The 10877-nt window shown below is 48.9% G+C and overlaps 1 protein-coding gene across 5 annotated transcripts in view; it reads left to right on the top strand.

The window, feature by feature from the left end:
- Window positions 1-3867: 3867 nt before the first annotated feature.
- Window positions 3868-10877, top strand: part of ITPKB (inositol-trisphosphate 3-kinase B) — a 96499-nt gene continuing 89489 nt past the window's right edge. The window contains exons 1-3 of one of the 5 annotated variants that reach the window (XM_074351700.1): window positions 3868-4165; window positions 5560-7704; window positions 10152-10259. In XM_074351700.1, coding sequence (XP_074207801.1) covers window positions 5767-7704; window positions 10152-10157 — 1944 coding nt within the window. In that variant the 5' untranslated portion in view covers window positions 3868-4165; window positions 5560-5766 and the 3' untranslated portion in view covers window positions 10158-10259. The other 4 variants (XM_074351699.1, XM_074351698.1, XM_074351696.1 and 1 more) reach the window with 4 other exon arrangements.

Here is a 10877-nt window from a genome sequence, read left to right as displayed (position 1 = left end):
TATATCATTTTACATCCCTCATGACAGTGTATGAGAGCTCAGCTCCTCCACTTCTTCACTAAGTGAGTTTTCAAATTTTTAACCATTCTAGTAGGTGTGTAATGGTGTTTAATTGTGGTTTAATTTGCATTTTCCTACTGACTGGTGTTGTTGAGCGTCTTTTCATATGCATATTTGCCACTCCTATACCTCCTTTGATGAAATGTCTGCTCAAATCTTCTGCCCATTTTTCTGTTGAGTTGTTTTAATTTTTGAATTTTAAGAGTTCTTTATGTATTCTAGATACAAGTCCTTAATCAAACATACACTTTGCATACATTTTCTTCTAGTCTGTAGCTTATCTCTTAATTCTTCTCAGAAGAGCAGAAGTTCTTAATTTTAATATAGTCGAATTTGTCAAAATTTTTTGTGGATCATGCTTTCAGTATTGTATCTAATAAATAGTTGCTTAACCAGACATCCTAAAGATTTTCTCTTTCATTTTCTTATAAGAGTTTCCTGGTTTTAGCTTTTACAATTAGATCTATGAGCGATTTTCAGTTAATTTTTGTATATGGTACAAGATATGGATTGAAGCTCTTTTTTTTTTTTCGGCATATGGATATCCAATTGTTACAGCACTATTTGTCAAAAAGGTTCCTTTCTCCACTTTTCTGCACCTATGTCAGAAATCAATTGTCAAAAAAAAAAATTAGTGGTCCATATGTATATATATTGGCCTATTTCTGGACAATATTCTATCACATTGATCTATTTGTCTAACTTTATGCCAATACTACATTCTCTTGATTATTGTAGCTTTATAATAAGTCTTGAAATCAGAGTGTTAGTCCTTCCACTTTGTTCTTTTCCAAAACTGTTTTGGCTCTTCTATATCCTTTATATTTTCTAATGAAATTTTGAATCAGTTTGTCAGTTTCTACAGAAATAAAAACTTGCTGGGATATTGATTGTGATTGCATTAAATCTATAGATCAATTTGGGGAGAACTGACATCTTTCCAATATTGAGTCCTCCAATTCATGAACATAGTATATCTCTCTATTTATTTAGGTCTTCTTTAATTTTTCTCAGTAGTGTATTGTAGTTTTTACTCTATGGTCTTGCACATCTTTTGCCATGTTTATCCCTATGCATTTCATAATTTTTGATGCTATTATAAATATTATTTTTAAAATTTTGATTTCTGATTGTTCATTGCTAAAGTGTAGAAACTCAATTTGATTTCGATATATTGGTCTTGTATGCGGCAACCTTGTTGTTATGGGCTGAATAGTGTACCCTCTAAATTGACATGTTGAAGTCCTAATTCCCAGTACCTCAGAATGTGACTGTATCTTAAGATAGGGTCCTTAAGGAGGTAATTTAGTTAAAATTAGGTGGGTCCGAATCCAATATGATTGATGTTCTTTTCTTTCTTTCTTTCTTTCTTTTTTGGTGGGGGGAGGCAATTAGGTTTACTTATTTATTTATTCTTAGAGGAAGTACTGGGGATTGAACCCAGGGCCTCATGAATGCTAAGCATACATTCTACTATTTGAGCTATACCCTCCCCCCTTGACGGATGTTCTTATATGAGGAGGAGACTGTAACACAGACAAGCCAAGGAGAGAGGCCTTATAAGAAACCAAATTTTCCAACACCTTAATCTCAGACTTCATCCATCCAGAATTGTGAGAAAATAAATTTCTGTTGTCTAAGCCACTCAATCTATGGTACTTTTGTTACAACAGCCCTAGCAACTAATGGACTTGCTAGACTCACTTATTAGTTCTAGTAGCTTCTTTGTAGACTCCATAAGAGTCTACATAGACAATCATACTGTCAGTAAACACAATTTTCTTCTTCCTTTCCAACCTAGATGTCTTTATTTCTTTTCCCCATCTAATTGCTCTGACTAGGACTTCTAGTACAACATTGATGTGGCAAATTACTTACTAATTTGTGCTTTAAATTTCTTCATCTATAAAATGGGGATAATAATAGTATGTTTCTCATAGGGTTGGTATAAAGATTGAAATGTGTAAATATTTAATGTGCTTAGAGCAGTGCCTGAATAATAAGTGCTATATAATATTTTTTTCTTTCATTCATTTAAAATCATGGAAGATGACCAGATTCTGCTTCAAGATGCAAGCTAACCATGCTGGCTTCCAGATAAAGGTTTTGCTCCATCTTGTCCCCAGTCCTTACTGTCCTTGGTAGCATAGTTAGAATTTTAGTCCTGTAGAAGTATCATTTAGTTTCAACTCCAGCCCAAGGCAGGAATCCCTTCTGCATGCCACACTGATCAATTGCTGGCTACATTCTGAGCAAGAATTTTTCAGACTGCTTGTACATTCAGGAAGTCTGAATTTCTCAATTCTAGGGAAGGTCAGTGATGTCTGGCTGTGAGGTGATAGTGAGATTCCCCAGAGGCTGGGAAGCTAAGTTTCTGTGTTAACAGTATACATTGCTAGGTCCTCCAGTTGTTTCTGCCATGATACCTGACATGGTGTTTGCATCTCCTACAATAGTCAGAAATAAACTCAATGGAGTTGGTCTCCTGGGAACTGGCAGCTCCTGTTTCTTGCCACTAGGGAACTGAATTAGGGGTGAGGGTAGGGCTGGCTTCTCTGCCTTAGCAACTGCCCTGGTCTTGAGTCAACACCTGAATAAACTCTGAGCTCTTTTTATTTAGCCTCATTGGGGGTGGGAGAGGAATTGAGCTCAATCCTTTCAACATGGCACGTTAAAAAAATTAGACGGTACTTGACTGTCTGATTCCTAGGAATTTTTAGCTAGATCTCTTGGTTTCAGATTTAATATGAGTCGTTTCTTGATTGAGCAGCAGGTTGCTTTGCTCACTTACACCGTATTGTTACATAAACAAGCAAGAAATGGGTCTGCTACAAGCAAAGCCAAAATTTCCATCTAAATTTTAGTTAATGGGAATATAAGGGCTGATTCAGGCTTGAGAGTTTTACATCTCTTGAGCCTAGCAGATGTGTTCTCCTTCTTTCCACTAAATGCTGTAGGATTAGGGATTTAGAGAATTATGCAAAATACACTTGCAGCACCAGAGCTTACATGGGGTAAGATCCCTGCCCAGTAGTATTTGCTTATGGTTGGGGGAAAAGTCTCTTGAAGACGACCCAGCTTCAGGAGACTGAGCAAGGGGTCTCAGGCCTTCTTAGTTTCAGGACTATCCTTTTTCTTAAAATAATTTTGAGAGTTAAGTGCAAAATATGCTTATGTCACTTTTGCTGTGTGCATTTAGTAACAGAAAAATGTGCAACTCCAACGGCGTGTTTATACAACTAGCAATTGCACTGCAAAACCATCAACAGTTCACAGCCCAACCAATCTTCCAAAATACAACGGAGATGCATTTAAAAGTCTGCAACTTTGCAACGAGGTGCCCACAAAGTGCCTTCTTCGAATTTGCATATTTGTGTACAAGAACACAAACCGTTTCTATAAGGCTTTAGACCGTTTTTTATATGCTAAAAAGATACCCATGTTTAAATGCACAGCTCTGTTTAAAATGCACACTCAAACTTTATTAAAAACATTTTTCAAAAAAGTTTCATAAAGCTAGCCATCAACGAGGCTCGATGGAGGGGTGGAAAATGGATCGTATATCTTTAACCCGCAAAAGTTAAAAGGCTTTTTTTTTGTTGTTAGCTAACAATGGAAACTTTTTTTTTAAAGTGTTTCCCTCCTTCGGTCTTGCCAAGCAATAGAAAAAAAAAAAAAAAAAAAAGAAGAAAAGAAAAACTTGTTCCGCTGAGTTCAACCCCAGACGGGCTCACAACTTCCTTCCTGCTTTCCTCCCCCAAGCCCCCGCCTTTCTCTCTCCTCCCTCCTCCCCCGCCCCCCCCCCCCCCTTTTAATCGCACATTGAGCAAACAGTGAAGTAGCCAGGAGCAGACACTGACAGGGGTAGTATCTCCACGGCCCAGAAGGGTGTGCAGGGCCGGCCGGCGTCGCCACCGCCGGGATCGCCGGGATCCACTGCCGAGGAGCTCGCCCCCATCTTTCCCACTCCCCTTTTTTGTCTTCCATCGCTTGGTGAGGAAACCCTTTCTGAGCTTTTTTACTTTTAAAGCCATCTTTCTCCTACGAAGTCTGCGTCCCTGGGCCATGTAGTCTGTACAGGACCCGGGAATCTGAGAAACTGCAGGTAAGTTTGGCGGCTTTTTAATGGCTCTCGCCTCCGAACCCTCTCTCCCCTCACTCTGCTCTGTAGCGAATCTGAGGGTTCCGGCTTCTGAAAAAGCGCCGAGAGGTGGGCCGGAGAGACTGGCAAGGGGGATTTGATTTGGGAGGGTGGCGGGGAGTAGGGGTGCGGGGAGAGGAGGGAGAGACGAGTTTTCGGCGTTTCTGCGGCTCGCCTTCCGGGCCGCTGGCTCCCCGACGCCTCCCCCGGCGCGCTGCAGGCGTCCCCCCGCCTGGGTTGGCGCCGGGCGAGGCTACCCAGGATGCGGAGAAGCTTTGCACTCGGCCGCGCCGCCCCGGGGCTTAGAGCGCGGCGCCGGGAGGTTTGCAGAGCCGGGGTTCCCGCTGGCTGCAGTCACGCACGCCCTGGAGTTACTCGGAGTGGGCGCGGATCCCGAAGCCCACAGAGGCAGTGGCGTCCTCGGGCACAGGGTGTGCGGAGGGTGGACTCGCTGTACGCGTGTGTATACACAAACACACACGCAGTTCTCCGCGCGCGCGCACACACACATACACTCCCATACACACACACACACCCCTCCGCGAGGGGCGACAGCAGGGGGCGGCGAGTATTGGTTCCGGTACAGGGGACGCGCAGCGCCTCGGCCCCGGGCGCGCGCAGGCGCGCCCACACTCACAAAACACACTTGTTTGGGGACCGGCGACAAGGCCAGTGCTGAAAAATGCCTCGGCTGCAGCCCCGCCGCGCTCCCTGGCCATCATAGGCCGAGGGACACAGCCCCACGGCCAGGGTCAAGAAGGTAAACGGCAGGCATGCAGGGGTCCTTCCCAGATCCCGGCGCAGGCAGCGGCCCGGAAAGGCAGGTCCCACTCAGGTTCCTCCGAGTCAGTCCTTGGTGGTCAGAGAGGGTGGAGCGGGGAGATCCTGAGCCCCAAGGGCGGGGGCTGCCCCATCATACCCGATATAACCAGTGTTTGCAAAGCCGAGGGAACCCAGAGTCGGTGGAGCGGGTGTCCTCGCTCTCAGAGAGCTCGGAATCAGCCGCGCCCCGCGCACGGCACGCTTAGGAATCGAGTAGTTGTACATCGTCCCCCGCCCGTCCGCGTGGCTCTGGAGACGAATCTCAGAATTTGGAATTCGAAGGGACTTCCAAGCGCGTCACCATCTGGGGTGAGGGGTGGGAATGCACTCGGAAAACGCATACCCACAGCCGCGCTGGCGACCGACGTCCCCAGGGCTTATGTCCTCGCCGTGCCGCACAGTCCCTGTAGGTGAGACGTCCAGTGCACCCGATCCCCGACAGATTGGGGTCCCGCGGACCGGGGCCGTCCTAGTCCCCTAGCGGTCCCCTGCACTGGCCCTCTGGGGTCCTGACTTTTCTCCTTGTGTCTCCACAGAGGCGCTGTTGTTTATGGAGCTCTGGGCGGGGGCTGAGCCCGTGGTCTTCCCCCCCGCCCCGCGCCCAGGCCATGCCATCCCATCTGCGCGCGGAGCCGCGCCTGCCGGGCCTCCGGGGCTGAGCCGGGAGCCGCGGGAGGAAGAGGCGCCGGCGGCGGAGCCGGAACGGGAGCCGCGGCGGCGGGCAGCGCGGCAGACCCAGTACTATGGCTATGTACTGCTATGCACTTAACAGCCTGGTGATCATGAATAGCGCCAACCAGGTGAAGAGCGGCGGCGGCCCTCGGCCCAGTAGCAGCGAGACGCCCCCGCCGCCGCGGAGGGTCGCGTTGAGCCCTGGCAGCGGCAGCGTTTTCAGCCCCGGGACTGGCACCTCTTTCCTCTTCCCCCCAGCCGAGTCGTTGTCGCCCGAAGAGCCCGGGAGTCCCCCGGGCTGGCGCAGTGGTCGGCGCAGGCTGAATAGTAGCAGCGGCAGCGGCAGCGGCAGCGGCAGCGGCAGCAGCGTGGGCAGCCCGAGTTGGGCGGGTCGCCTGAGAAGAGAAGGGCAGCAGGTGGTGACCACCGGTACCCTTTCCCCTCCCGGGCCAGAGGAGGCCAAGAGGAAGCTTCGAATCCTGCAGCGCGAGTTGCAGAACGTACAGGTGAACCAGAAAGTGGGCATGTTTGAGGCGCACATCCAGGCGCAGAGCTCCGCGGCTCAAGCGCCCCGCAGCCCGCGTCTGGGCAGAGCTCGTTCGCCCTCGCCGTGTCCCTTCCGCAGCATCAGTCAGCCCCCAGGACGGGTCCTGGCCCAGAGCGAGGAGCGGAGGACAAAGTCCTGGGGGGAACAATGTCCAGAGACTTCAGGGGCCGACTCGGGGAGGAGAGGAGGGGCGCCCAGCCTGTGCCTCTCGAAGGACAAGGAGGGAGTGACACCCATGCCCTGCCCGGCCGCCCGGTCAGGATCAGGTGCTCAGGGTCCAGCCGCTTCGGTGAGAATGGAGAAGGGGGTACCTGCCAGATCCCACTGTGGCTCACCCATTGCTGTGGAAGTTGACAAGAGTTTCTCTCCTCCTTTGGGAACTCAGAGCTGCCAGGCTCCCTTGTTAGGGTTGGACCGAGTGAACTTAGCAATGGCCACAGAAGTGGCAGTGAGAGCCACATCCGCTGGGCCACACCATCCTCACGACCCTGCCCTCCTTGAGCAGTCTGAGAGGGCCCAGGAGCTCGGGGGTGTGCACCCCCGGAAGGCCCTGGCTGAGAGTCAGGGGCAGTTTCCGGGCGGTGAGACAAGCCCAGCCCCAGAGAGAGGCGGGCCCCACAGTGGAGACCCCCCAGGGAAGGTGGGGAAAGGAAATCTGCCCTGTGGCCTGCTGGGTTCTGGGGCGCTGGAAACGGACAAAAGGCCAGAGAGGACTGTGGACGTGCAAAGGCTGGAGGAGCCCTCTGAGGCCCAGAGCTGGTTCAGGCAGTCTGGACACCTGGGCTCCATAGGCCCCAAGGGGACCCAGAGTGGGGACGTAGTGGTCAGGGAGTCTCTGCTGCCCTCCAGCAGAGTGGATGAAGGGTCTCAGATGCTGGATTTGCTTGGAGGCAGTGGCTCAGCACAGCCAGGGACTTGGGAGGTGGAGGCGGGGATTGCTTCTGGTGAAATGCTGGAACCTTTGCCCTGTTGGGAAGCAGCAAAAGATCTGAAAGAACCTCAGTGCCTTCCTGGGGACAAGGTGGGTGTGCAGCCTGGGAGCTCCAGGGTTTGGCTGGGCCCCATGGAAGAAGCCAGGCTGGCCTGGACGTGTGGCACAAGGGTGCAATCAGAGGGGACTTGGGGAAGTCTGCCACAGGACAGAGATGTCCACCCCAGCCCAGAGCGGCTTTCGCCAGATCAGAAGGACAAGCCTTCCCTGAGAGAGGCCTGCAGCCGAAGCAATATACCTGCCGTCATAATTACAGACATGGGTGCCCAGGAGGATGGGGCCTTGGAGGAGGCGCAGGGAAGCCCTCAGGGCAGCTTGCCACTGAGGAAACTGTCCTCTTCCTCTGCCTCCTCCACTGGCTTCTCCTCCTCCTATGAAGATTCAGAGGAGGACATCTCCAGTGACCCTGAGCGCTGCCTGGACCCCAACTCTGCCTTCCTACATACTCTAGACCAGCAGAAGCCCAGAGTGGTAAGTCTTGCCCTGAGATTTTTCTAGAACTTGTGGTGCTTTCATACCCCATGTGTCCCCCTCTTTTTTTTTTTTACTTTCTGATTCATGAAGACTCTGATCAGGACCCTGGGGCAGTCACAACCCATAATTCTCTCCAGGTGTGTTTGCTAGGGTTGAGGGGATGTGCCTAGGCACTGGCACTGTATTTTGTAGCTTGGACAGTGAATTCGAGTCACTTCTGTTGCTATTTCCATGTACATTTTTAAAAAAGCATTTTTTTAAAGGTACCTCTGGTAAGTCATCACTCATTTCTTGGGAAGATAATATTTACGAGTATTACCCAAAACTTCCTGATTAATCTCCAAAGATAGTGAACAGAGCTGCTGAGTGTGGCTTTGTCTGCTCAGGTGAAACACTTAATTCTGTGATTCATTTAGGCAGAGGAAAACTGACAACGATGTCATCGAATCAACTCAGCCTCTACTCATAGGCCAGGAAAATGAGTGATGTGATTCTGTGACAGGGCCCTGAAACCTGTAGATGTGGTTGTGGCCGGTCTGTAGGGTAAAGAACCACCTAGCCTCAGTAAATTTTCAGGACGTTGCAATATTTCTGGGGCCAGTTTAACGTATGAATTACAGTGAAAACCATGCTTTGAGCTAATCAGATGTTTCTTTAATAACAGAATGTTATATTAGGTTGAATTACCTGAGATAAGCATCTGGGTGATATCTCTAGGGTAGATACCTCCTAATGAATATGCTTGTTGGCTAGTACAGGTACATTTCAGGTATGTTTTCAAGTGCATCTCTTGTGATTCAGCATCCTGACATCTTGTTCTGGCTATGGCAGTCGATAGGGGTTTACTTCTGTACATGGTTAGTCTCAGTCCTAGGCTGTTTTCACTCTTACGAGGATCAGAGTAGCTTACGGAAGACGTAAGCATTGAAGCTCGTACTTCTGAAAAGGTCTGGACTTTCTCTTAGCTTTTCCAGAGTATGGGGAATTTCCTAGTTCAGTGTATGAGGGGTTCCTGTGCTACCTTGGGGGAAAGTCTGCATTTTATTGTAGTAGGTAGTCTTCTGATTTAATCTTGAATATCAAGTACTGTTCACAGTACCTCAATAACTTATACCACTGAGAACTTTGTATTTCTACTCTACATTCTTCTATGAGGTATTTTGGACTCCAAAGCATGTTTCTGTCAGACGCCCACTTCAGAAATCACATTCTGAATTTTTGAAGACCAGGCATTTCTTTTCACTAGACTGTCCTTTCTGCCGATGATTGGGAGGCAAATGTGTATGCAAAATCTGGCCCCAATCAGCTTGGTATCTTGTGGCTAGCACAGGGCATCTGGCTTGGGCACACCACCTTGAGAGGAGGGATGATCGACCTGGAAGGGGACAATGGTAAAGGGCAGGTGGAAAATGCTTCTCACTGAAGGCATAGCCCAGATTTCTCTGCCTTCTGGCTGGCTGTGAAAGGCCTGGTGAACGAGATGGTCCTCTGTTCCACTCCTCCCATTGGCTTTTTAAACCCTGAAGCAAGCTGCTGCAGCCAAGTTGCTTTAACTTGTTCTCCAACTTTCCATTTGCCCTTTCTAGTGGTGGATTAGCAACTCCTATTAGCTGGTTCTCAAAGCAGTTTGTGTGTCCCACTGTTTGAAAAGGGCTCTTGTCTGGAAGTGAGTTAAAGGGGAGATGAAAAATGACAGGTGATAATATTTTTTTTTTCCATCGGCCAGAGGGATGCCAGCTGAGAAACCAGAGGGTTGAGTGGTGTTCTCAAGTCAGCAGACAGGTCCAGCGGTGGGAACGAGGCCTGTCGGTTGTCCAGCCAACCTCCCTCCTCTAAACAGGGTTTCAGACACCCACAGAGCTGGGCCAGGGAAAAGTCCCCTGCCAGCCTCACTCTGCATCACGTGACACTGATTGGGAGTTTGTATGTGGGGGAAGGGTGGGTAACCAACTGGAAATTATGGGATCCTAGGGACTTTTGAGCTTATGGTTGAGTGCTTGCATGATCAGCCAAATTTTCTTTTTCTTGCACAGATTGTTGCAGTGGAGTCTTGTCTGTGACACCGAAACATCTGCCCATTGGGTCAAAAGTCACTTGATTACCTGAGATTGATATTTTGTCTACAGAAGGCCAGACGTCTTGATCGACTGGGCCTTTTGGCTAGGCTTTTCGGTGTTTTATAGATAAAACTTGAGCTAGTGCTGTCTGAGACTCTAGGACTGGTGCTCTGTTCTCTTCTCTGGATTGTACTGCTCTGTCTACCCGGCTGCACTGCACTAAGGTGCACACGACCTCACACACACTCACCCTCACCGCCCCACGTGCCAATGCACACTCCTAACACAGGTTTGAAATTGCACGTTCAGCCTCACAGTCACACAACTAACCCCTGACCCCCAGACCCACATGGAGGAATATTTCTGTGCTGCTCTGTCTTTCCGCAGGGTTAAACCCTTCATGCCTGGAGTGATAGTTCGTGGAGCAGCGACCCTGTGTGTGATGTGTGCACAGGTGGAGGTGACGGCCTGCAGCCTGGCTGCTCTGTTGGCTCTCCTGATGTCTGGCCTCCCTGCCTGCTTAGTAAGTCCCAGAGCCAGTATAGGGGATGTGAAAACTTCCTTCTAGTTAAAAACTAAGTGAGAAGCAAGTTGTTTGGAAATGCATTCTGAAACTTATTTAGCCACTTAGATTATAGAAAGTAGCAAAGGCCTTTTTTTTACTGAAGGGGTGTGAGAAGGCTGGCCTGCTCTTTTGCTCATTTGTTTCTGTGGGGAGGAGCTGTAAAGACATCCTCAGAAACAGGCAAAGTGCTTCAGGCCTTTCCTACCGCTTCAGGCTTCAGATGAGCTGGACAGATATGCCTGTCCCTGAAATTGAAGGTTGCAAGTTTTTGCACTTGCCTGTCTGTTTATAAAGGATCAGATGCTTGAAGTTTGCTCAGAAGTGGTTGTAGTACACGCCTTGTGTTCAAGGGCTGAAATTCAGGCACGTTCACACTTACTGTTTTCTGAAATTGAACAGAAGTGAATTGCGCTGAGCAAAGATGATGTTCTGTCATTTGTGTTTTGAGACAACTTGAAATTCATCAGCTGTTCTTTACCTCCCCCTGTTATTCCATTTAAGAGTAACAGGGCTTTGAAACACCAGGTTTAGAGTATTAAATTAAAATA

Source organism: Camelus bactrianus, chromosome 23, assembly GCF_048773025.1.
Source record: "Camelus bactrianus isolate YW-2024 breed Bactrian camel chromosome 23, ASM4877302v1, whole genome shotgun sequence".
NCBI classification, from domain to species: Eukaryota; Metazoa; Chordata; class Mammalia; order Artiodactyla; family Camelidae; genus Camelus; species Camelus bactrianus.
Note: the sequence above shows the minus strand (reverse complement) of the source record. Positions and strands in the feature narration are given on the sequence as shown.